Source organism: Pseudopipra pipra, chromosome 6 (assembly GCF_036250125.1).
Source record: "Pseudopipra pipra isolate bDixPip1 chromosome 6, bDixPip1.hap1, whole genome shotgun sequence".
NCBI lineage: Eukaryota > Metazoa > Chordata > Aves > Passeriformes > Pipridae > Pseudopipra > Pseudopipra pipra.
The window spans coordinates 23,543,577-23,570,533 of NC_087554.1; the positions used below are offsets into that span (position 1 = coordinate 23,543,577).

The 26,957-nt window shown below is 47.0% G+C and overlaps 1 protein-coding gene across 1 annotated transcript in view; it reads left to right on the forward strand.

Moving 5' to 3' along the window:
* The first annotated feature begins 437 nt into the window (after nt 1-437).
* The window catches only part of CD82 (CD82 molecule), a 39,256-nt gene continuing 12,736 nt past the window's right edge, over nt 438-26,957 (forward strand). The window contains exons 1-3 of the mRNA XM_064657813.1: nt 438-474; nt 19,603-19,684; nt 25,122-25,194. Of these exons, the coding sequence (XP_064513883.1) occupies nt 19,622-19,684; nt 25,122-25,194 (136 nt within the window). The 5' untranslated portion in view covers nt 438-474; nt 19,603-19,621. The remainder of the gene's footprint in view (nt 475-19,602; nt 19,685-25,121; nt 25,195-26,957) is intronic.

Consider the following 26,957-nt stretch of genomic DNA (forward strand, 5'->3'; position numbering starts at 1 on the left):
GTGTTGTGGGTGTGGGTGGGTGTGCACCTACTTGACAAGCCACACAGGGAGAGGTGGTTAACACGGTAAGAGCAGCGAGGCGGGGCAAAGGGCCCCAGTGCAGAGCTTGGTCACCTGCCTGAGCGGAGCAAGGTGACTTGGCCACAGCGGGAGAGGAGGAGGCAGCGGCCAAGGCCTCACAGGTGGGCAGTGGAAAACGTGTCACTCGCTCTGAGGAGCGAGCACAAAGGGACCCGCAGCGGGCAGTGCCCCCAGCAGGAGGGCGGGCGGAGAAGCACCGCGCAGCACCGCACGGCCGTGGGCGCAGCAGCTCCGCCGGGAGAGGCGCTGGCTCCCCGCAGCCCCTCTGCGGGGGCAGGGCGGGGGCGGCGGCCCGCCCCGGGGCCGGCTCAGTGCAGCGCCGGCTCCGCCCCGCGGGGCCACATCGGCGGTGGGAAGGAGCGCAGCGGTGCCGAGCGGAGCCGAGCCGGGGAGGTAGGTGAGCTGTAGCCGCCCGCCCTGAGGAGTCGGGGAACGGGGCGGCACCGGAGGAGAGGGCGTGTGCCGGGACTCCCTCTACTGTGGCCGGAGACCCCGCTAGCCTCGACTCGGGGGTCTCGGCGTGGAGGATCGGGAGCTGTGCCCGGCGGGGACTTCCCGGGGGTTTTCGGCGGGACTTTCTTTTTGGGCCGGGCGCGGGCCTCCGCTGTGTCCGTGCAGTCCCGCTCGGGGGGCGGCAGCCGGTCGGGCGGCCCCCCCTGCGCTCCGGGCAGCCCCGCTCCCCCTCCCCGGGCGGTGATTCCGCACCAGGGCCGGCGGAGCCTCTCAAGGCGCCGGTCCCCGCTGCTCGCCGCTGTCGGGCGTGTCCCTCCAAACTTGAGTCGGTGGGCGAGCTGTGATCCTCTGGCGCAGCTGGTGTGTGGCCTGAAAGAAACCATCGCCAGGTGCAGCGGCCCCGGTGTCTTGTGGGCCCGGCCGGTTGCTGCTGTGAAGGGATTTCGGCCGAGTCCTTCCGCTGCCTGCTGATGAGACCGGGCGTGCGGGGGCTTCAGTCGGCTCTGTCTTGTTTGATTTCTAGGATGCGGGTTAGGTGCCTCTTTAGCGATTTTACTCTGTTACGACTACAGAAATCTGGTGCTGGCCCAGCTTAATGTGTTCCTTTCCCCCCCCCCCCCCCCCTTCCTTTTAAGATCCCAGTGAGAAGTTCAGTGTAGTTCAGCTTGAGGTTCAGTAGCTGAGTAGATGTTGGCTGTGAATTGCCTTTGCAGTGTGACTGTTAACAAATCTGTTGATACGAGGATAGTGGCATGTTACAACCCAGGCATGCTGTTTCAGCCCCAGAGCATAAAAGCTCTGCTGTGTATGCTTTAGTGTAAAATGGAGCACTTGGTACCAAAAAAAAAAAAAAAAGATGGGGGGGAAATAAAACCAGACAACCAGACCTAACCATTCTGGAATCTAAATGTTGGCTTCAGTAAACTGTAGAGCTGGTTTAGAATGAAGTGTTCCTATGTCTTGGACAAAGTCTAGTCTTGTGTATGAGATGAGAGCTTGAAACTTTCCTAGCTGTGCAAGAGAGGGACAGTGTCCTATTGCAGTGCTCTCAGAGGTAGTGGCTGGTGAGGAGAGCAGCTCTTGGAGATGTTTGAGCTTCTGTTGACAGTAGAGGATCACAGGGATGTAACCCATCCCAATGCTAGTGAGGCCTCTTGATGTGTGACTTCTGCCAACTCCTATGCAAGCAAGGGTGTACAGCTGGAGAGTGCTGTCTCGAAATCTGCCATCAGTGATACTTCCTCTCCACGGAAGACTTTTTTTTTTTGGTTACTTTCTCAGATACCATGGGCTTGAGAAAAATCCTCATCAAAGCCTGAGATGTGAGCTTGCTGCTGTGAAGCTTGCTCGCTGCATGAGAACCATCAAGCAGAAGCCTGTGACTGGAATCCTTTTTGTGGACCACAAGGTCCAAGTGTAGAAACATGGCTGTGAAAATCTAGAGAGGTGTCTAGTGAGAGGAGCAGTCTCAGGAGTGTACTGCTGTATGCTGATGTCAAGATAAGCATATGACAAGCTGTAAAAATGACAAGTTACTCAGATCTTACTGGATACTTCATGAGCACTAAGTGGGAAGAAAGTGTTAAGGAGGCAGAAGGTCACTGGTGGGGTGTGGTCAGTGACCTGTTCTGCAGTGTCACTGCATGGGTGGGGAAAGACCTGCTGGTGTCCCATAGCAGAACCTCATGTAACAGTGGGGTGGCTTTTAACATTCACACTTGTTTCTGGTCCTTTTGCTGGAGCAAGAACTCCCACAGCTACAGTTGTACTTAAAAAAAAAAAAAAGAGAAAAAAATCCATGGGTGCTTGCTCATGTTGGACTGCCATACAGGTGAAAAGAACCTTTGCCAACTGCTCTGCAAGCTGATGTGTGGATTTCGAGTGGCTCAGGGAAATGAGTAGCCTCACTTCTATCATCCTTTCATTTAACATCTTTCGTAGAGGGATCTTGCTTCCAAAACAGCTTCAGTATGTGGAGCCTCTGTGAATCTGAATCCCTCTTGGCCTGGGCTTCTCCATCATTGCTAAGGGCTGTGGGGACTGCTAAGATGACATCCTCAAACCCTGTGCTGCAGGGCAGGCGTGGTTGGTGAAGTCTTGCAGTGTTTGTTCAGCTTCTTACCTGTGTGCGACAGAAATAGAGCAGGATGCAAGCTGAGTGCCTGGAGAAAGCCCTCCCTGTGGGCTGCATGGAAGCTCCTCCCTTAAGAGGATTTAGCTTTAATGATGCAGCTCATCTGGACTCTCTTCATTACTGTTATTGTCTCTATTTTAGTTCTTGGAGGACAGGCAGGTGTTGTGTGACCTACAACTGTAAGCTGGTACAGTCCTCTAACAAGGCCTTCCCACAGCTCCATGAGGGTTTCCTGCCCCTGCTACTCAAACCACTCTGCTTCCAGCTCTGTGAAGTGCGAGCTGGGGGTTTGTATGAAATTCTTCATCTGACTGTAGCCGAGGAAAGGTTTTATCCCTCTCCTGTTACTCCGTGTCCTACTGCTGTAAGTCAGGAGAGGACCATCCAGGACTGCAGGTGTTCATCCAGTAGATGTTTAAATCAGAGAAGTGCAGGCGGGAGTTTTGCAGACCTCTGGTAATCACAGGCCCCGAGACACTTTCCAGCTCAAACCATGGCTGTGGTTCTTGGTGCCTGCTGGCATTGTTACAGCAGGAAGCACACAGCACAGCAAAAGGCGTTGCTACAAGGACCTTGGACACCAAAGGCATAGAGTCTGTCACAGGAATGCCAGGGTGATGTTGGGAGTTGGACCGTGCCCATGCTATCTAAAGTAGTAATTATTGGTCCACTTTAATGGTATCTGAAAGTGGTGTGCTAACCACTTTCTTCCTGGTCTCTTTTCTGTTTCTGTTCACCGGTGAGTGGAGGTGCTAGAGGGGGTCTGTCAGGGCTCAGGCTATGGCTGAGTGGCTTTGAAGGCTGGAGGAGGTAGCAATGTTTTCAGTGGTTCTGTGCAACAAGGATGATCAGAGCGTCAGTTCTTGCACTTCTTCCTCAGTTTCCTGTGTAGAAAAACTTTTTTGCATCAAAACTAACTTCTTACTGCCAGGAATTATGGCTCATGCTAGAGTTCCTTAACTTCACCTCTCTAAAATAGGAACATGACATCTGCATCCCCTTATTCTCCTTCCCTGCCTTCATTTGCCTCTGAATGTGGATCACGGTGTCCTGAGATCTGAAGTCCTTTTGTACAGCAGAGGGGGAGCTGGGCCCAGCAGCCTTGCTTTCACCGTGTGCTTGTCAGCCTTGATGAGTAAAGAAATAAACTGTACTCTTACACTGATGTATCTCTTGGAGGAATGTGAGATTGGAGCTTTCTGCAGGCAAATGATTAATGACAGTGTGTGAAGGGATGGCTGGGTGAGCCACCTTTCCTTTAGGAACTGTGTAATAAGACTCAATCCATTACCTAACCACCTCTGCCTTTTCTTGGCTGCTCTGTGTTTTTAGATGGAATGAAATGGAGGAAAGGCTAAAAATTACAGGCTCTCTTGGCATGGTGAAAGGAATAATACAGGAGGCACAGCCAGTGCCAGCAGTTCCTTGAGGGCTGGTTGGCTGTGGCGGAGCCTGTTTGCTGAAACCTCTCTGGGCTGTCAGGGCTTGGAAACACTGAAACAGTTAACTGCTGACTCGAACCTAGACAGGGTGATAAGTGAAGCACAAGGAACTGTGTACTGGAGATTACTTAAATCATTGCTTGTGAGCACTGACAGATTCAGAGTTAGCTAATTTTCTGGGAGAAAGATGAGGCGTTACCGTGGGCAACTCTGTGAAAGGGACTGCCTTGTAGATGACAGCAGAAAAAGGGAATAAAACAGTAGCCTGTTGGGATGAGGACAAGGATTGGAGACTGTTGGCTCAGTACCCAAGTGTGTGTCCTCTCTAACACCACAGAGCCAGGGAAGCTGGGTGGTTTGTGGCTCATCCAAAGTAAATACAGGGGAGAAAGGGAAGGAGACTAAGTTGAGGGCAAGCTTTCTCCTGTGTGTAGAGGCACGTGCACCAGCTGTCTGGCTGACTGCTCTAGTTCTTTGTCTCCTTGATGAAGCTTCAGAACTGGGACACCACCATTTAAAAGCAAGTCAAACCAAAGACTGGTGCACGTACTTAATTGCTGAAAATTGCTGCTGAGGTAAGTGGCTTGTCTGTTTTTAAGGAGCTCAGGAGCAGAAAAGGGCCAGAAGAAGGGCCTTGCACATAGGCAAAGGACTGGGGGCATTTGTTAAGAATTTTGCTAGGCTGATGATTTAGTTTCTTTGCAGCGCAGACTTGAACAAACAGGTGCATCTCAAAAGCGCTTTACCCTTTATTGCAAAATTGTTGCTGAGCTGTAAGCAGATTGCTGATCTCTTCTAGTATGATGATAATCCCATGGCCATGTGTACTGGACAAATACTGATCTGGGAGAAGCTATATACATTAGGATATCCAGCAGCCTGAAGATTTGAAGTTACGTAATGGAGAGTTCCCTTTGTAGGCAAAACAATTCTGCTTTAGTCAGAGGGAGGTCTCTCATACACAAGCAAAGGAATGGATGAGCTGTCAGAGCTGCAGCATGTACTTTGAGCCAAGCTAACCTTCCCACAACTGGAGATGCGAACTGCCCTTTGTCCCTGCTGCTGCTGCTGCTCTCCATCGATTGCCATGGAGGTGGTTTGGGAAGGGGGCAGAAGAGGAACTAGCTTACAGGGATTGGCATAGAGGGGACTGAACATGCTGTAAAGTAGCTTTACCTGTTGGGAATGAAGGGAGCTGTTTCCCAGAAGTGCCTTGGAGAAAGGGTTACATCACTGGATCAGACCATGTCCTCCACCAGCACCTCGTTTTGGTCACTGCCTCTGTGATCCATGAGGTTTCTGTGCCCTCCCCAAAATAGGTTTGAGGGGGCTACATGGGAACTTGCTGCCCTCAGGAGAGGCTTCATGCAGCACCTTGTCTGTCTAGTTTTAAAAGCAACCTGCTCTAGGACCTTGATTTTCCTTGAGCGGGTGTACCAGACTGGCACAGGTTCGGGTGAGCTGTCTCTAGGGGTTTGGTGCATTGGGGTGCTGTGGGACCACAACTTATGCCCTGTTGGTGCAGGGCTTCTGGAACAGCATGCAAGGCAGGTGTGGAAGTGGCATCTTGGCACTTGACTAGGACTTCAAGGGCTGCTGCTGTCATCCCATACTATAAGAATATGTAAATACTAAACGTCCAGAGCCAGCATCATGTCTCCTGTGATAGATGGCTAGCAGTTTTGTTGGGAATCAGTTGTGAAATCTAAATTAACTAGACTGTCTCTACTGTTGCACAAAATGCTTCAGTGCTCTAGTGAGACCTTTCCAGGGAAGTTTCTGTACCTTCATAGCATTTTGGTTTCTAGGTGTTCTGGGCAGAGAGAAAAAAATATCTGTGTTGGGAATGTCTTATTCCTTTCCTACTTGATTTTTTTTTTCCTGATTTCTCCTTGATCCTGCAAATGGCTTAGTTAACATTACTTGGGATATGTGTGAACAGAAATTTAAAAGAGGTTCTGTATTCAGTGGTGGCAGTATAGAGGAAGTTTTGGACTTTGGTCCCCAGAGCTAATATGCCTGCTTTCAAAAATCACTGTGCAGACTGCTCTGCTCCTCTCCTTTCTGCTTGTAGTCAAAGAATTTGTAGAGTAGTTTTTGCATAAAAGGGTGACAGGCTGGCTTTTGTGGTGATAGGACACTATCTCTAGTACTGTAGTTATAATGATGCATTGGTTCTGGGGCTTCTTTCATGCTGATGGCATGGCACAAAGTATCCTCTTGCCTGCTGTGGAGCCAGTCATGTGTCTGCCATGTGTGTCAACGTGGATTGAAGCTGCTGGTGATGAGTCAATCTTGAGTGGCTTTGCTGGAATGTCCTCAACTTCCCAGAGAGGTTCACTATGTAAACTTGATCTCCTGTCCCCTCACTCCCATTCTTCTGTGTCTTCTGATCATGGAGCTAGGCTCCCTGTTAAGAGAGTGGGACCTGGATTAAGGAGACTGCTCACCTGCAGGTTAGCAAGGCTATTTGCCCCTGCTGTTACCTTGAATTTTTTACCACCCAGATAGAGATGGGAACTATTATGCAGCATCTGTTCTGCATGCTTGAAGAAACTGAAGCTTAAAAAGCAGGCAGGAGTTCTAATTATGCTCATCTCTGCAGTCTTTTCAGAGTGAGAGGAACCCCACTCAGACAAAACCCAGCTGTCTGGATGTACTTTCCCAACAGTCTAAGAAGCTGCTGGACTCTTCTTTGCATTCAGGTCCCTTTCTAATGCAGGCTTACAGATACACTGCACATGGAATAACTAAAGAGCCCTCTCAATTGTGCAGTAAATCTGCCTATTCCCAAAGGAAGCTCTTTTAATTAGAAAAGACTTCTGCTCGGCAGCTGCTGTGTGGAACAGTGCTAGACCACAGCTGTGTGGAGAAGCCCTGGTGAGCCTTGTGAAACAAGGTAAAGCCACAACCCTCTCCTGATTCTTGAGGGGTCTGTTGCACCTCTCTGGGAACACTGCACAGGAGTGGGGGGAGAGGCTGCAGGAACAATGGAGGTTACTGGAGGCTGGAGAAGTGGAGCCCTGTCCTGTGTGACAGGTCAGCTTTGCGAGCGAGCTGCATGGGGTGGCTGCTTCTTGTGCGCAGGGCTCAGCAGCTCCTCTGCACCAGATCCCTCCAAGGATGATGACACTGTGCCAGTTCAACTAAAGTGGGGGTGGTTGTGGCTGCTCCTGAGGGTTAGGCAGTGATGCCTACAGCTGCTGGTACTTCTCCGGCCTGATGTGAGGGGACCTGAAACGTCAGTGTTTCCTCTCGCATGTGCTCTCTGGGGAAGGGTTGTGACTAGCGGCTTCCTGGAACAAAACTGAGGTGACCAAAATGTAGTTGCCGAAACTGCGTGGGAATTTCTTAATGCCAAAATCTGCGTCAAATTGTCTACTGCCTTGGCAGAAGAGGCTATTTCAAGGGAGGGCTATTTTGAGGAATGGCAAGCTGCTTTAATGCCCAAGTCCAAGACCTCAAAGGCTCTTTTATTTGATGCTACAGTCTGGCTGGTGGTCTCAGAGCCTGGATCTTTCTGCATTTGTTCCCAGTCCATCATACTGCAGCTGTGGAGACTGTTGTGGCGGTGGTTTAGACTTGATCCTGTAATAAAACATGAAGTTGCTGGTTTGCCTAGCTTCTGGCAGATGGGAAACCTCTTCCTAGCCCAGCTGTCAGCTACAAGCAAGACCTACCACTGTGTGTACAAGTGGATGGCCAGTGCTGTCCCTTGGGAACCTAAACAGTTGCTCCTTTTTTGCCTGGAAGAGAAACAGCCTTCATGACAGGGTGTTTGCTGTCAGGAATAACAGCCTGTATAAGCAGCATGTGAGCTGGGTCAGGTCAGCAGCTGTGTTACCGTGGTGCTGTCTAATGATTATTCCTGTGCCCAGGATCTCAGTGGAGAGCGCTGGTGACCTGCAGTGGGTGGTTCTCCTGCTGACAGCCTCCCATCAGAGAAGGACCAGGCAATGGGGTTTTACTGGGCTGGGTTTCAAGCTGCTGCACTAGTGAGAGGTGGGCATGTATCCTGAAAGCAGAGGGAGCCTAGTATCACAGCCATAACCTGCCCAGGTAGCATACATGAGACTCCTTGCTGTAATTTTATGTCATTGGTAGGTTTGGCTTGATTTAAAGTTGTAGAGCTGATGTGACATAAAAATGGGTGGGCTGGGGGGGGAAAGAGCACAATGTGGTTGGACAGAAGCAAGTAAGAAAAAAATGTGTCTGCAGACCTGTTTAAAAAGTAGTCTTGTCCTCAATCATGATTTACTGATTAAAGATGAAACAGCCCTGCTTTTTTTTCCCCCTTTGAAATGGGATCATTTATGTCTGCATTGAGGCTCAGCTGATTATCTCTAAATAAGTTATTCTGTATAAAAGTTCTTTATTTTTAAAATAAATACCTCTGAACTGCTCTTTTCTATCTCATTCTTCTAACGTTCCTCCATCAAATAGTCTTCTGAAATATTTGTGCTCTAAGTATAGAAAAGGAGACCCTTTCCTGAAAGTAGAAAAGGCCACCCAGCCTCTCTTGGTTCAGGTTCAGCTGAACCCGTTTTACAGACTGTGCATAGGTCTGCAGACTCAAAGGAGGCCCCTCTTTTTCCCAAAATAGATTCAGCTTTTCGAAGTCTTGCTGTCTATTTTAACTGCCAAATTCCTGGGGAACTTATCCCATATGTCTGTTCCTCTTGGCTTGAAATAACCCTGTCCAGAACCTACCCATTGTATTGCTTTGAAGCTTTGATTGATTATTTTCTTTTTTTGAGATGGTGTTGGTGGAAGAGTGATCTTAACTGCAGGTGGCAGGTCTATGATTGAGCAATGTTCTTGTGTTAACTCTGCTGGGATTACCTGCATGGTAATGTAACAGTCATCAGGGCAGCAAAACACCTGTGTCTATTGAATCCTGCCCTGGCCTCTAGGACCATCTTCGTAGATGGGCCACCAAAAGTTCTTGAGTACCTCTTCCACCTGGCAAAGTGTTTCCTGGAGACCCCCTTTGTTTTCCAGCTTTGTCTACTAAGATTTCTTATTGTGGCATTTCACTTCCTAAAATGCTTAGACTGGGAACAAAGCAGCTTTGCTGCAGCTTCTATAACAGCTCATGCTGTGTTATTCTTGCTCCTCACAGTGCTGCGTTTTACTGCTGTACAATGCAGCTTTCTTTTCCACTTTCTTTCTCCTGTATAAAGAGCTTGGCATGCGGAGACTGTTCTGTGAAGGTGAAAGGAAAAAGTGCTAGACAATGCTGCTGTACATCTTGGAGACTGTACAGCAGCTACTGCTGGGACTGACTCTTCCAGAGCAAAGCGTGGAATAACTTCTGAATTGCATCCTCAGAGGGATCAGGCCAGCAAGGGGTTTGGCCGGGTGCTGCCAGTTACAAGTGCAAAACTGTTTATATTATTCACCTTGATGTTGGAGGGGGAAAATGTGGTTGCAGGTCAGTATTTTTGAATAGCAGGGAATGACTCAAAACATCTGTACTCTGAACTCTTGTACTTTAGGGCTTTTCTTGCCCTTCTGCCCTTTCTAAGTCATTTCTTGAAACAGAGGCTGCTTGAGACAGAATCCCTTCCTCAGAAGCTTTTTATAGTTCTGGTTTTCTCTTTTCATTCATGCCCACTGGTAGGGTCAAGTGGTATCCATGGTGTGAAACTCAGGATGTTGTGAAATCCTCAGACTGTCTGTGACAGTGCTCATCTTGCCAGCAGGCAGGGAGACCATGCTGCTGCGGGGCACAAGATCTCTTGCGACCCTGGGATGGTTTGATGGGAAGTACAGCTTCTCTTAGGGTAGAGGGCAGTGGGTGCAGAGGCTGGGCCCAGCAGTAACCTTTCATGGCTGTGGCACTGCTGCCATGGCATGAGTGGTTCTGCATCACTGAGTCCACTGAGTTTGGAGACGTCAGGCTCAGCTGGCCCTGTCTACTTTAACAAATGGGTTTGCTGAATTCCTTTCCTTGTCCTCCCTGATATGCAAGTGTGGGAGACATCCTGAGATCCTGTATGTGAGAATCTTGCAGGAATCCTGTGCTTCTGGCTCCTGTACTTTACTCCTGTATTGTCAGCCTGAAGTGGGGTCCTTCAGATTGGAGACTTTGCTGAAGAGGGATAATTGTTACAGCTGCTGATCAGTGGTCTTCTGCTCTAGAATCGCATGTAGCAGTGCAAACATACTAGCAGGGGAACAGGAGTGGTTCAGTCACCGGTGGCATACTGGACTGGTAAATGATCTGCAATTAACAAGTGATCTATTTGGCAAAAACAAAAATTCCTGAGATTACAAATAATAAAGGGACTGTTTTTGGTAACAAGCCAAAAGATGCATTCCCTGTGGCCTGAGGCACTTTCGTGTGCCAGTAGGACTTATGGTGACTTTCCAGTCATGATGGGTTTGCAGTAGTCTTTGAGCTCTACTTGATCTGTGGGACTAAATGGTTAAAGCCTCTGCTTCTTGAGATCACTGCCTTGCTATCAGCAAACGATCTGATACAAAGCATGTGATATGAGTAAAGTAGACTAATAGCCTGTCTCTTCTGTTGCTTGAAGAAGCTGACAATCCTAAAGCTTCACAATCATTTGGAATAACAAGGCAGAGATCTGCTCTGTTTGCTTTGTGGTGGGCTCTGGGTTTTTGGATTTTTTTTTTTTCTTCTGCCACTTGAGATCATGTGGATATACTCTAGAGGGAGAAGTCTTGGGAAGAATCCTGGTGACAGAAGATGCTTCCATTCTCCTGTGGGCTGGTCTGTCAGCTGCAAGGGACTTCATTGCTCTGGTGAGCACTCTGATAGCTTGGCAGGGTGTTCGAGCTTCTCCAGAGGCTTAGTCTGAGAAGGACAAGGGAGTGCTCATCACCCTATGCTCTTCTGAATGGTCTCTACTGCTTTGGCTTCTCAAAGTGTCTGGCTTCAGCTATGGAGTGAACTACAGGAGAACTGGGAATGGTGCTGGGTAAGCTCAGCTTTGTTCCCACGCTAGGTGCTGGTGCCTAGGCTCTGCTCAGCCCAATCCACCTGTCTGTGGAGGCATGTGGTTTGAAGGCTCAATGAGCAGAGGGGAGGTGGAGAAGAGAGGTTGTTTGTTTTATTGCTGTGCAAGTTGCCAAGCTGAGGAAAACTTCCTGCCCTTGAAGTAAAACTACTCTCTCTGCTAATTCCCGGAAAGAACCAAAAGAGTAGGAAACCTCATTTCCCAGCTCAGGCAGATGCTGTAACTTCTCAGAAACATGTTTGGCATGGGTGTACTGAATCTAAACACCCACTAGTTATCTGCCCTGGCATCTGAGAAAATGGAAGTAACTGAAAGCCAGTTTGTTTTGAAAGGGAACTTTACAGTAGAAAGTCCTTGACCTTGACTTCTTGCGTTTTATGGGAGGAGGAGGTGGAAAAGATAAAAATCAGTTATACTACCTGGCTCCTTCATAAATCTCACAATCTCCGGTGCTGTCTTGTAAGGTAGAAAAAAGCTTGTATTAAGGTTTTCTTCCTACCTGGATTGTGGTAACCTTTGGGTGCTCTGGCAGGGTGGGAAAGTTGCTGGGTCTTATGAAGGTATCTACAACCCAATCTCCTTGGAGGAGATTTGTTGGCCTCCAAGGCATTGCTTGGATAAGAATGGAAGCATGGGATCCTGTCCTGTGCAAGTACTTGCACTGGGGATTTCCAGGCTGATGACTGGTGGCAATGGCAAACACTTAGAAGCATCCTCTTCGTGCTGCAGAGCCACACTGGGGAGAAGCTTACCTGAGCGCAAGCAAAGTGCTGCTTGTCTGTGCTGGCCACCCCACCTGCAGTTTGGGGTGCAGGTCCTGCTCACGGGCTTTGCCCCTCTGTGGGGAGGTGTGGGGCAGGCGATAGTGGGGGACTGCTTTTGACACACTGGTGCCACTCACAGACACGGGAGCTGGTGGGCGCATCCATTTCAGTTTGCACCCTGACAGTTCCAAGTGCAGAAAACAAAGCTGAGCTGGTCTTGTTGTTGAAGCCATTAAAGAGCCAATATAGTCAAGTGACAGAGTTGCCCAACCAGTTTTGTGAAAGCTGTGCATTTTTACTGCATTGTGTGCTGGCTTTAGTCAGTGTAGTGACCTCTTTCTTAACCTGACCTGCAGCGTTTGTGGCACAACTAACATTCTAATACGTGGCAATAAAAAAGAGAAAGTCCACTAAACTGTACTTTCAACTATTTCTTCTGTCTGTGATTTTTGGTAAGTTGATTAATTTTTGTTTGGTTGGTTTGGGTTGGCTTTTTTTTTTTTTTTTTTTTTTAGGGGGAGAGGAGAACCAAATGACTTCTGGGGCAGTTTGTGGGGTTTTGGGTTGGTTTGTTGGTTTTTTTCCTCCCACTTTTTTGGCAGAGTTGTATCTCTGGTCTTGCTGAATGGAAAGATTTGCTTAAATCGGAGTAATGCTGCATTGCAAATACTGTCATGCTGGGCAAGCATGAGTGTACAGGCTGAAAATAGCAAAGAACTTTCTCAATTTGCCAGTTGTAGGGACTGAAGACGTAATTAAATGTTGGCTTTCAAACTGAAGTGTGAAGACCAGATGTTCTCAAACCTATTAATGCCACTTGCAAATATAGAGATGAAAACGTGCTTCTAAAACCTGTGCTGCTTTTTTGATACTGAACTGTGAGATCGGTTTCTTTTTAACAATATGATAGTGGTTTATAAATATCTAATCACTTCCCCTCGAGCATCAGAAGTACATTTCTAAAAATGCATTTCCTTTTTAGAAAATACGCAACATACTTGCTATGACAAAACATGGTGAAAAAACTCTGCCATTGTAGGTACCCCTATGAGTGCTTTCTAATGTAGGGTCTTACTGGAGGACACTGTTGCCAGTCAAATTATTCACACAACAGTGTACTAGCTACAGATCTTAACAGATGCACCAGGAACAAATCTACCTTTGCAGTGTGAGCTGATGCATTATTTCAGAAACTATTCCTGAGAAATCTTGTGGTATTTCTTGCAGCTAACCATTCCAGTGGTATTTCTTGCAGCTAACTGCAGCTAACTTGCCTACTTGGTTCTAGGCTTTTGCTCTGATCTGCTCCCCTTAGTCCAGGGATAGCAAATGTGGGACTGCATGCAGGCTTGAATCTCTGTCCTGCAGATGTCTTGCAGACAATGTTAGGGTCTTGCTGTACATGCCTGTACTGCGAAGTGCTAGTTCAAAATTTGTGGACAATTAAGTGTGGTACTGCAGTTTGCAGCCTGATATAGCTGTGCTCCTTTCTCTTTGCCTAGCCCTCAGACCACCTGCTCCAGCTTGAAAGCAATTGCTTCTACTTAAGATAAACAGCAACTGTCTCTAGAGCACATGGGATAGGAGTCTATTCCAAGTACCTTCTTTTTTCTGTTTCTGACATTTGTATTATTCAGAAATAGTTTTCTGCCTTGCCCTGATACTTTCCTTCAAAAAGGAACTATACCTGGATCAGTGAGATATACACACACACACACATAAATATATATATGTGTGTGTAAAAATAATCTCTGCAACTGCAAGTTTGGCCTGTTTGAGCAGGTAACCCTAATAAGCAGCCTTCATTTTTAGGATACAGCTTCTCCCTCAATCCTTCCTTTGTAACTTTTGAAGAGATGCTGTTTGGAAAATCTCCACAACAAATATGATCTTGTTTATGTTTTCAGGGTCATTACACAGCTGGTATTATCTCAGTGAAGCTTAAAGAAAAGTTCAGTGAATTCAGACTTGAGTCATTCATTGGCTTTGCGGTTATTTGCTTGCCAGAGACAAGATGTACTTCCCAGGTGTACTGAAAGTCCAAGGCCTCTGAATATTAACGTCAATGAGATGAACTCCTTAGGATATTCTTTGTATGTTAATGTGGCTGTAACTTGCAGTCTCTGCCCTGAGGGCAGTGGTGTACCTGGTTAACAGGAGACTTAGTAACTCTGTCATTGTTCATTAACTGGTACTGTTGTGTGAAGCTGTCCTGTCTCATCACTGGTGATTGGGAGGCCTTGTTGCCAAATGCCTGTTCGGTATGTGCATGGATAGAGAAGGAGCTGAGCTTCTGGGTGCAAGGGCTCAGAATCCTGCAAAGGATAACCTGTTTCCTTCTGTCCTGTGGCTTTCTGAGCTGCCCCTTCCCCACTCTCTTCTGCAGGGTGTGTCTGGCTTGGAGCTGGAAAAAAAGTGATCAAGGGGAAGTGATTAGATCATTTAGTGACCAACTTCTTTATTAAGCTGGCTTCTTGGGTCGCTAGCCAGGTGTGCGTCTAATCTGGTCCTGGATTCTGGATTGGGATAATACTGCAGAAAGCAACTGGCCTTCAAAATGGCCTCAACCTCATGCAAATTACTGTGCAGATAAACATCTTTATGGAATCAGCAACATGCTGATCCTTTCCTAGGGACAAATGCTAGTTGCTTTGGTCAGAGAGAGCCAGTTCTGCAACCTGAGTACATCAGTGGGAGTTCCTCCTTCTCCAGGGTTTCTTGATCAGTCTGTCTGCAAATGAACCCAATGGTTCATTTGTGGTCAATGGTCAATGTTGTGGCGTGAAGAAAAGGGAGAGAGGTGAGATCAGATCAGGGAGAACTTTAAAAATTTTCAGCGTTCAGCCTGGTAATAAAATCTTGAGGGAGACACCTTGTTGCAATATGTAAGGCTTGGTTGTAGGCATGGGAATGTCATGCTTGCCTGTTGTGTTAAGAAGCACTTGCAGTGCATGAGATTGGCTGAGGTTGCTTCAGTGGACCAGCTGGACTTTGACCCAGAGGTCCCACCTGCCACATCAGATGCAAGATGTGAAGAGTCAGGAGCCTTGAGGTATGCTGCAGAACCTTCGTTCACAGTGCTTGCTGCTGCATCTCTGCATGTGCCAAGTTGGATGTTTCTCCTTGAGCAGGCAGGAGGGATAGCAGAACTGAGCCAGTGTGCCAGCCTTACAGGGCATTTGAGGTGTTTGTGGGGGTAAGGGAAATAGCAACTTGAGAAAACCAAATCTGGTGCTGGCTTGACCTCACCCTAGCCTGGTGGATGCTGGCTGTAGCACATCCCATAGGGTCTGCCTTTGTTTTATGTCCCCTGATGTTAAAGCCTGAGGAGTGGTGGTGAGAAGCAACTGGCCAAAGTACATAGAAACAACCTGCAGCTGCTTTGTAACCAATTATTTCCTTTCCTTAAGTGAGAGGATCTGGGGAAGAGAGGGCAGCATCTTCCAGCTATTTAGATGCATTAAAATGTGCCTTCTTGAGTTGGAGTATTGGGGCTAACTGGCAGAGCTCCTTGCTCTTGGGAGCACGTGTGCTGTCCTTGAGGGTTTGTGTGAACTTTGCACTTGCTTATAAATCTACTGAGACGGTGATTTCCACAGCTGTCGTACTCTGTTTTGTTTTGTGGTTCTTCCTCCTTCTCTTTCACTGCACTCGTAAATGAGCCCCTTATTTGTGCTGTACAGTAACTTGGCAGCTGAGGTGTTTCAGGTGCCAGAGCTCATCAGGAAGAAACCTGCAGGGTGAGCATAAGGGTGGTGCTGCAGAGGAGGGCTGAGCTCTTACCGGCAGAGCTTTGTGGCACAGGCGTGTACAGTGCTAGCCTGAGCCACTTCTCAAACTTCAGTGAACACTAAGCATGCAGTGATTGCTGGGTGGAGGCAATACAGGATCTAATTTGAGAGAGCAGAATTGCAATTAAAAATTAACTTAGCCTCTCTGTCCCTTGACTCATGTGGTTATAATGTCTGTGCGTGAAGTTTCCCCCTCCTGCCTCTCTGGCCAGTGGTGGGTCCAGGAGGCAGAGGTGTTCAACTCTCCCCATATCACCTGTCCTTCTCTGCGGTCACCTTTTACAGGAGGGGGGCTGGGAGTATCACAGATTCCTGCAACAAAAATAAGTTAATTTGACCTCTGATGGGACTCCTGCTGTTGCTAACAAAGCAGGCCTCTGTCTGCCTCTCCACAGGCACATGTCCTGGATTTTGTGCTCCTGCTCTACATACAGGTCTTGCTGTCATTGCTGTTGCTGGGAGAACGACAGGCCTGAGAGCTAGAGGTGAGGGAGGGGGCAGGAAGCCAACCCCGGATGCCAGTCTAGTCTGTGCAGACTTGTTCTGTTCCTCCCCTATGGGAAACCCCAGGGTTCTGGATCAATTGATGCCTTCCTGGACGTAGTTCTCCCTTCAGGTCCTGAGGCTTAAGCTAGGCTAAGAAAGACCCAGAATCAACTACACAACAGCTGACCAGGCTGTGTTGGCAACCAAGTATTTATGGCAGTGGTGCCTCAAAGCAGCAAACTGCATAAATAATCCTGCATGTCTTTATGCAGGATGGGGAATGAGAGGCTGGGACAAATGCCATTCTCCAAGCTGATGGTTTCTTCTGACATCCTCTTCAGAGGTGGCATCAATCTGGAGAATGACAGGGAAAATATGGACATTTATAGGCAGGATTGTTGAATAGAGTGGGTGTTGCTGCTTGGGGAGGAAGATTAAAATAGTCAGAGCAGTTGGGGTGGAAAGGAAAAGAAAGAAACACAATTGTGGACAATCAGTGGAATTTTAAAACTGCAAACTTAATGTATTAAACGTTTGCATGTGTTGCTGCAGGACATTAAGGCTCAAAACTTGACCAATTTCAAAAGGCAAATGGGCAGCTTTGTGGCTGTGGTACTTAACCCATGTTTTTGCTGTTGAATGGCCTGTGGATATGCCTTGTTGTGATAACTCCAAGCTCGTCTGCTTCCAAACCTGACCTATCTCAAATTTTGTTGAGCTGCTGCTTCTAGTGTTGCTAGTTTTGTGGCTGTTTGTGTAATTTCATAAGGGAGGGTTTTGGGGAGTTTCATTAATGCAGTGAACAAAAGCAAGTTACTTTCCGAAGAACAGATGAAGAATTGGAAAATCTGTAATGTTTGAATATGTGGGGCCCTAAAGTATTTAAAAGCTCAAAGCAATAATCTAAAAACCTATTTCTCTTCTGGCTTGAAAACTGTACTTTGAAGTACTTTATGGCTAGGAGCTATGAAAGAGATATATTGCCCTGTGGAAAGAAGAGAATAGTGCATAGTCCTGTAATGCACAGTTGGGGTTTGTTGGGTTTTTGAATAAACATTGAAGATGGTATGCCTTTAACAAATAGCTAGGAGTAGAAGAGCCCTGAAAGCAATATTTTACACTTGTTACCTCAGGCATGTCTTCTTCCACAACAGCTCTTCTCAACTTGTTTGACTACTTAATTAGCTTAAATAACTTATCGATGACTTATCAAAGAAGTGTAGGCAGCTTAAATGACTTATCAAAGTGTGTGCAGAGTTGGAAGTAGGTAGCACAGGGCTATTCCTTAGTGCTAGGAAGCAAGTCAGCAACTACAGGGACTTGCCCCTCCAGTTTGAAAATAAGGAGAATTGGACCTGGAACCAGGCATCTTAAGGTAAGAAGTCCAATGCATTGGGCAGGAGGTTATCTAGCTTAGTTCTTGTCTAGGTTGAAGAGTAGAAAACCATTTGCAACCCCCACAATAGACATTCGTTATCAGCTAGGGTCCTGGCTGCCTCAGTGTTCTGATTAGACTCCCAGGCTCCAGTTTGTGATGCTATTAAGAGGAGATGTGTTCACGGTGAAACCAGTAAGCAAGCCAGGTAGATGGGAAATTTTACATCTTAGTTATCCTCTTCAAGTGCAGTCTTAGGTGTTGGTGCCTTTCAGGATTAAGGGCCTGAGAGAACATTTTTCCTGAAGAGGAAAGGAGTAAATCTGCTAACAGAGAGCCTTCACTCACTTTTCCTAGGTTGGTAGCGATGCAGCTGTTGTATAGTGCATCTGTGCTGGAACAGAACCAGCTCACAAGTGATGGCTGCACCCAAGAACACTAGAAATGGTAATGCTGTGTGTTTGATATTTGGTGCACATATGCACCAGAAACTATTACAGGAGCTTTCCATGGCTTATTTGAAGGACCTACTTTTGGGTGCTGCTGGTTTTATGGACTCTGACCTGAGGGGTTAACTGAATGAAAACTGACAAACGTTGCTAACCTGGCTGTGCAGTAAGAGCTCCTTAGGTGCAGTGACTGCTATATAGATGAGATTTTTGAGATCAGTCTGTAGCACAGCTGGATGAGGTTGTATTTCTGTGCTGCTTTCCCACCTCAGTAGCATCTTGCTAGGTGCTGTGCAGCGATGGGCTTAGCATAGTCTCTAGCTATGGCACCCTTGAAGTTAGAGCTGTAGTGTTATCTTCAGCTGCAGAGTTCAAACTTGTGCTCTCTCCTGGTAGTTAAAGGGTGACCATTGCTTGGTGGGAAGGCTAGCCAGTTATAACAAGGCCCACATACCAGTTTAGCTCCAGAGTTAACCTAAATATTTAATAGGATTAAGCAAAAGCCTTTGATTGAAACAAAAGAACATACTGGGCTCCAGTAATCATTGGTACACCCAGGCTGGCAGAGGGAACCCTGCTGACCTTGCTCTCTGTTGGGGCTATTTCTTCCCAGGCTAGACTGGTGACCCCAGCCTACTATTGCTCTTCCTGTGACTGTTGATTCTTAAAGCAGCATGGTCTGTTTGCAAGCAAGCAAGGAGATGTTTGCACCAAGCAAGGAGCTTGGTAGAGCAAATTTTAAGGAACTTAAAAGTCCTCTGTTGCCTATGCAAGAAACATAACTTGAATATCTCCGGTGAGGGAGATGCCACAATGTCTCTGGGCAATCTGTCCCAGTGAGCAGTCACCCACATTGTAGAGTTCTTCCTCACATTCAGGTGAAACTTCCTGTGCATCAATTTCTGTTGTCTCCTATCCTTTTGCTTAGCAACACCCAGAAGAGCCTTGATCCATCTTCTTGAAACCCTCCTCTCAGATACTTATAGACATTGATAAGGTCACCTTTCAGTTGCCTCTTCTTGAGGCTGAACAGGCCCAACTGTCTCAGTCTATCCTCATAAGAGAGACGCTCCGGTCCCTTAATCATCTTTTTTGCCAGTGAATCCAGTGGACTTACTCCAGGAGCTCTGTGTCTCTCTTGTACTCTCTTGATCTCTGAGATGTTCCCCCACCAGTCCTCATGTGTTGCTCAGCTGTGCTGCTTCCCCAGGAGGAGGCTCATTTCAGCAGTGGGATTGGTTTGTGGGACTTTTTTCGAGCTTCCGAGCCCTTCGGTGTCAATTGAAGTAGCTTGCATCACTTTTTACCACCAGGAGTAGTAGCTAGAGTTGGTGTTTTGGCTGATGCTACTGTTGCAAAGTCTGTATAAATAGTGGTGGAATTAGCTGTGTATTTGTTATTAAATCTCTTCTGGAACTGCTGGTAGCCCTCTTGGCAGCAGTGTCTGTAGTGACAGCAGTGTCCTGTTTTGCTGTCCTGAAAAGGCAACTTGGGTATTCTGTGGAAAACATGCTATCTGTGCATATGCTCTGAGACTCCCTCAGATGATCCAGAGCTCCGCACAGGATAAGGGTGTTGCTCTGAAGTTGCCCAGAGGACCTCTCTGTAGTATAACTGATTGTCTGTCTGCTTTCCCCTTAGGTACCATAAGTGAAAGAAGATGGGGTCTGGCTGCCTAAAAGTCACCAAGTACTTCCTCTTCCTCTTCAATCTCCTGTTCCTTGTAAGTATTGTGGGCATCTGTGGAGTAGAAAGGAAGGCCTGGACCAAAATTAGCTGGAAAGTGTTTTTTGATGGATGTTGGCCCAGCGTATTCACTGAATAAAATGGCCACAGTTTTGGAAGGAGGGAGGGAATCCCTGAAGCTCAGGGATGTCAGAGCTGCTGTGTATGTCTCAGGTGTGCTGAGCAGCTCAGCTCCCAGAACCCACCTGCAGTCTCCAGTGCACACAGCTCCCTTCCTGCACTGGGAAGGGAAAGAGGAGTTATAGGTTCTTTCTGGAAGGAGAGTAGTTGTAACTACTTTCTCTGACACATCTGGAGCAGCAGCTGAACTATCCCTGAGCAGCAAAGCTACAAAACCTGCCAAGTAATGGCAGTGCCCTCCTAAATAGGCCAGGCAGGCTTCAAAGAACAACTCTAATTTTGTTTGAGTCCCAATGGCTGGTTTTGATTTTTAACAAGATGAATTAGTCCAAGTTTGAAATGGAGTTGGGAGGTGGGGCAGACTGGGGCAGGCTTGTCTGGGGAAATGAAGCAGCCCACTGGGTGCAGTTATTTTCAAGTGTGAGGCTTAGCAAAAGATGAACTCCTTTTGGAACAGAATGGGTCTGGGAGGGCCACACACATTCTTGCATGTATCCCTTTTTGAAGCTTAGATATTTTGTGTCATGTGGACGGTGTTGGTGATGATCATACTGTTGGTGATGCCTACTTCCATGGAATTGTGTAGTGGGGATGTACAAGGTTTCAGCTTTCCACATTTCAGCAAGGAATAGCCTGTCTGATATTGTTACACTTGTGCAGTGTGTAAGGAGAAGGAAGAGTCAGGCTGGGAGAGAAGGGAGAGAACTGGAGCATGATAAGGTGAGCACAGCTTTCTGGTCTCTGTCCCTGTACACAGCTTCCCTTTTGCTTCCTTCATGGCTGTACTGTGCTGCTAGCACACAGAATGAACTTGAGGCACATCTGGATCTGGTTTCCCTTGCCTACTGTGCTCGCTCTTTGCTCTTTGCATTTTGCTTCCATCCTAAGAGTAGTTAGGTGTGGTCTATCAGCCCAAAGTCAGGGGTGCTCAGAGCATCCATGGGGAAGGTTCTTGGGAGAGAGGGGAGAGGAGAGTTTTTTCAAGTGCTACTGGGACTTCCAGAGTATGATTCAGTCCACTTTAAAAATAGGAAAAATCCAGCTGAGTCCAGGCCTGTCCCCCTATTAGTGCCAGACTCCTCTGAAGGCATTAATATTCAGGCTATCTCCTCTCTTGAAGAGGTGATAAATTCTAAGCAGCATATAACAACCAGTCTACCCTGGTAAGCAGAGCTGTATTTGTTAAGGCAGTGTTTGAGTCTTGCTGAAACCCAATACCTGGGCACTGGCTAGTTTTTCTTTATGCCTAAACCTAAGTCCAAGTTCTAAGCTAATCTCTGTACAGAGAAAGTTCTCTTCAAGAAAGCCAGCCTAGTGTATGAGGAAAGGGGATGACAGCCTGATATGCTACAGTGCCTTACAATAGTGTCACTGTTTTTGCTGTATGCTGTCAATTGTTATTGTGGTATCTCTATTCCACATTGCCTTTCCCTCCTTTCTTTGCTGAGCCATGGTTGCAGGCAGCCTGTGGGGATAGATGTGCTCTCAGGAGGCAGAGTTGAGCTGCTTTGTTGGGCTGACCCACATCTGCGCTGTATTTTCCTAAATTTTGTGAGACTGGTAGGATGGCAGGCTCTGAATCCTTCTGTGGATGCTGAGGAGGCTTGAGCTCTCCTCACTGGGTGGCAAGTGATGGGAAGCAGATGTTCTTTGTCTTGTGCACACCCTGCTCCAAACCTACTCTGCTGTAGCACCCAGCCCCTCTCCCTCTTGTGGAAAGCTGGTCTGGTGCACTGAGCTGGGCCTGGAGAGTAAGAGCTTTAAGACAGGTTGTGTGTGAGAAGGTCTGTGCTGACTGAAGGGAAGCTGCTTTAAATGAGCTCTTTAAGCCTGCCATGCAGCATGGCACTATCTTCACCTCAGGCTACTCTGTCAACGTGAGTTCTCCAAAGCCATTGTGTTCTGGGGTGGAGCTCGATACTTCTCTAGAGTGAAGATTTTGAGTGTGCTTCTGTCTTGACTGATGGCAAGCTTTTTGCACGTGCCAGATGTTGAGGAAGGTGGCATCCATTACTGTCTCACTATCATAGGAAGTAGTTGACCTGAGAAGTTTTTCCTCTATGGTTGTTCAAAGTCTGAATTGGGGAGGGGAGTGTGGTTGTTCTTGAGCTTATACAATGTGGTAGAGCAATACTAATATAGCAGAGAAACTGCTTGTGTTGAGTTGCTGGGACCTCTCAGCCCAGACAGGTCTTGCATATCTTGGGCTGGTTTCCTGAAGCTGCTGAGCTTTGTTGAGGAACATGCTTCTGCAAATATGAACATTAATGCTGGTGATGAAGCCCTGTGTCTGTTTTGGACCTTGAGGTGAGCCTATGTAATTGCACCCTGTGCAGGCCAACCCTAGCTGTCTGAAGTGCGTTCTTCAGCCTTGCTGACAATTGAAGCCTTTAGAGACATGCTGGTGACTCTTTTTGGACGTTAGTCATTGAAATAGCACTACTCTACAGCTTGAGGTCTGTGAGAAAGTCACTTGCTATAGCCAAAGTAGTTCAGGGACTTGGTGGTATTTTGCAGTCTTGGAGCCTTACTTCAGGGAAGGGTTTGATCTGCTTCGATTAAAGGGAAGAAGGTTACTTGGACTGCTTGCCTGCTTGCTAGAAAAGATACCAAAAACACAAGCTTGGAGTATAATCTTAGTTTCTCTCATCAGAACTTAACATTTCTACCTTCTTGGCTAGCAGACACGTGCTGTAGCACATGCTTCTTCTTAAAGGGAAAGCAGCTCTTTGAGACAAGTTCAACACTCTTTGGAAACTATTTGTTTAGAATATATAACTGTCCTACTTGTAACCTCTCTGTAAGTGCAGCAGAAGGCTATTACCTAAAGCAAAGTCTGGAGTTTAAGAGCCGCCTTCTTGTCCCCTGTGCCAGGCTCAGTGTTACCTCACACAATCTGAGTGTAAAGGAAAGCAGTGCTGGGAAAGGATAGTTGGGAACCCCCAGCTGCTTTTTCCAGAAAGATGAGTCAGCTCCATCACAGCTTGGTTTTTCCAAGCCCCTCTTGACTGGCTCTCTGTGGGAAACTGCTGACCCTGCCTTGAGGGAGCTGTGTCCTTCTGGCTTGGGCATGGAAGGACATTTTGCTGAAATTGGGGATGAAACCTCCCCCTACCCCCCCAGGGAGGAGGGGAGACAAGTTTTCCCCACTTCAGGAATTTACAGCAATGAAGCAGAGGACTTAAAATCCATGCAAAGCAGACATGATTTCTTCCATGGAGGGTCTGAAGCCAAGGCAGTGGCAGAAGCAGCCTTGCTATGAGATGCAAACTTGTGAAGATGCTGAGCAGAGATACTGTCCTGCTATGAGGTAAATATGCCTTTGTTAATAGGACAGTGTTTTCTGCCTGGGGCTGTTGCTTCTCTGCCTTCCCCTTGTGGTGTTTTCCACAGCAGCTCCTGGCAAACATACAAGTTGTGGACTGGAGAAAAGATCAGAGTGAAAACAGGCCTTGGATACTTTGAGCACCTTATAGCAAATAACTTCCCAGAAGTTCTGCTCAGAAGCCCTTCTGTGTTTTGTCTGCAACAGCAAAACTTAGGTGACATTTCAGGGTCAGTGAACCAAAAGAGATGTCCCATATGCCTGGTTTGCATCTTTGTTAAGACAAATATTTATTGAGACTATAGTTTAAATGTGAGACTGCCTCAAACTGTCAGTTCAGCAGTTCTGGGTACTACCAAGTTTGAGAGGAATTTTTTGGTGTCACAGCTGTTGCACATTCAAGAGGCCTTTCTAACTTGATCACCAGATTGCGTGTTGCGGGTGCAGCATGTTGGAGCAAGGGGGAATTCTTTTTTTTCTGGGATACAACAGCTACATTTTTTCTGAATCTGAGTCAGTATGCTCCATCCGTCTTCATAGCTGGGAACTTGCTTGATGACTTCCTAATCCTGTCCTGAGAGCTAACTACGTTGCACCCTCTGCCAAGCCAGTAAAGCTTGCAAGCAGCTTATTTCAGACTGTGGCTTTATCTTTGCTCAGAAAAGCTTCTTTGTATGAGGAGCTGAAGCATAGTGTAAACTTTCAAAATGTGGAACCAATGCCTGTACAAGCCTCTCTGCCAGCTTGCTTTAGGTGGTGGTTTGGCATCCCAAGTATCAGAACATTCTCTAATGAAGTACAGAATTGCAATCTCTCTTCAGCCCTGTTAATTTATTTCACTTCATCCTTTCTTGAAATCTTGCTACTGCTGCTTCTTGCAGTTCATGTCCTCTGGAAGCATCTCACTTGCAATTTTTGTCCTTCCCTTGTCTCTTCAAAGTCTATTTTAGATCTTTGCACAAATGGTTTCCAGTCTCTGCAGACTTCCAGGCTTCTCAGTGTAGTTACTTTATTATGGGCGTAGTGGTGCTCTTACCCTACTTTGGGAACTGGGGTCATCTACACTGAAACACCTCACAGTGTAGTATAAAACATGGTGATACTTGGAAGCTAAAACAGAGCATGCTTCCCCTTACCTTCCAAAGTGAGATGGGAAAATTGTGTGTTGCTTGACTTCTCAATTAGGTTCAGCTGAGTCCTCACAGGGATGTATTGCTCTACTAATCCTTGTCCTAGATAAAACTGTGTAGTGAGCAAGGCAGAGGCCGTTTCATAGAGGAGTTTCATAACTCTTGACTCTCTATTGGGGCTAAGATGTGTTGGCTTGAGGGGCTGTGGTATTCTGGCATAAAGTAGGGGCCAAGGCAAATGCCTAAACTTGGCTTTGGAAGGGACAAAGCACTTTTTTCAAAGGAACCTGCTGCTGGTTTTTTTGTATTTGTGGTTTGAAGCCGTAACATTATAAGAGCCTGACAAGGCAAAGATTTCCCTTCTGGAAGGGTTCCAGCTGCCAGATATCTAATCCTTTGTCAGGCTTCCAGCCTGGGTCCATAGAGTCATGGGTTTCTCTATTCAAAAAATCTTTAAAATCATATGCATTTGTCCTTCTTCAGTTCTTCACAGAAGCAATGCACTTACCTTTTGCTTCTGACAACAATGTTCTAGCAGCAGGGCGTCTCTTCCTCAGACTGTTTTGAATGGTCCTCCTATACAACAACATCATGTACTATTCAAATACTGTGTGAAGGACTGCCAAGCAGATCTTGGGGCTCCTGTGCAGTTGGCTGAGGCATTTTTCCTGGAGTCATGCTAATCCTGTTTACTCTGGGAGGAGTACCATGGGGGAGATGGGCGGGAACAGCAAAGGAATGATTGTTTCTAGTCTGGAAATATGGATAATGGTGACTGCCTCCTCTTATTTGTCTAAGCTAATAAGCCAGCTATGTATGTTTTGTTCTTGCTCTTTCAGATCCTGGGGGCTGTCATCCTGGGGTTTGGAATATGGATTCTGGCCGACAAAACCAGTTTCATTGCGGTTCTACGTAAGCCTGTGTTTCTTCATCTTCATTCTTCTTCTGAATTGACTTTGGTCTGGAGCTGTGTTTCACCTTTATGTAGACTAGGAAAGGCAATACTTTTGTGCATGGTCTGTGGCCTGAGCAGTAACACTGGTCTTTAGCAAGATGGGACTCTTATCAGGGACAGGATGAAAGGGAGCAACCCTGGAGACACAGCATTCCTCCTAGTCTTGTGGATCGCAACACCACGGTCAGACTGAGTGAGACCATTGCCACTTCAACCAACAATCAAAATATTTTATCTTAAACATAGGGAATAGTATTTCATCCTATTTTCACTGCATACTCAGTTTCCACAACAGCTTCCTTATTACCGTCAGGTCCAAAGACTCACAATCCCTTAGTGTAGTTTTGCTGTGTGAGTCCTCCATGCTTCCATTACTTGCTTTCTGTATTAATCTACTTCAATTTGACTGTTTTAAATGCCAAAGAAAATAAGTACCTAGTTTTATTGATGCTTCATCTACATTGACAGTAGACACTATATTTGTTCCTAAGCAGTTGAGGATGTAGATTTGAGGATTTGATGGAAGGGCACTTGAGTTTTAACAAAGAGTCTACTTTCTGCAATAATCAGAAAAGTGAGCTGACTTTGCAGAGTCTGGGCTTCATAGGACCATAAGCGGACTTTCACCAAATAAGTAGCTCAGCTCCGTCTTTCACAGGCTCTACTTCCTTTGCACTTTTTCCTAGAGGAGACTTCAAACAACTTTTCTGTTTGGTGGGTCTGGTTACTTGTTGCCACTACCTCCAGAATTGCTGAGTCTGACACCAGCCTCAGATGCTGCAGTAAGGCTGTGTGCACACTGCTTGCAGCCCCAGAGAATGAACACTAGTGGCATTCATAGTCCCTTTTCCAATTAGACTGATTCTGCAAGGAGCTTTATCTCCCAAGTCCTGCTGAGCACTCTAGCCTGGCTTTGGAAGGTGCTGGGTGGAGAGATACCCCCTGCTAATACCGCACATGTGAATACTGCTGCACTGTTTTTGTGCTGTGGCATCTGGCTTGCTACTGCAGTACTAGAAGGTCAAGAAGCACAACAAGGAGTGTTGGCTAATAAACTGGGGACATGAGCAGAAATGAACTAATACATGCAGCCTAAAAGGAGCTTATCGGGGCCTGGCTGTTTGCAGCACCCGTCGCAGTGTGAGTGAGGTGTGCTTAGTACCAGAGGGCCAGCAGCTGTTCCCTCAGGTTGTTGGGTGTAACAGCCACTTGTGGAGGTAGAAGTCCCTGAGCTTGGCTCAGCTTCTTCCCATTTTACTTGGAATCTCTGCTAACAGAGCATTTAAGGATTTTGTTTCCTTCCTGGAGATTTCCAGAATCAGCTCTTTCTCCCTGCCCCCTCACTTCCTTTCCCATGCCTTGCCCCTCTTTGCCTCTGCTTTAGTGACCTAGGCATCAGGGAGGAAGCTCGGCACAGCAGGGCACTCCAGCTGCTGCCAAAGAAGCCTGTTGTACTTGCTTGGCTGCCTGCCCAGTGCAGAGGAAAACATGGAGCGACAGGAAAAGAGCAGGAGTTGAGTGCCTGCAGAGCCTTCTGTTGCAAGACAGGACTACTGCAGATAAGAAGTGCAAGCATGACTCCTGAACGCTGTCAGTTCACCAAAGGCTTCTGAGTTGGAAATAGCTTTTTCTTTCTTGTAATGGAAAGTTGACTTAGTGCTTTCTAGCACTGTGGAGGTGCTGCAGCCTGGGCACTTGAACACTTAGTGTATGATGGCTG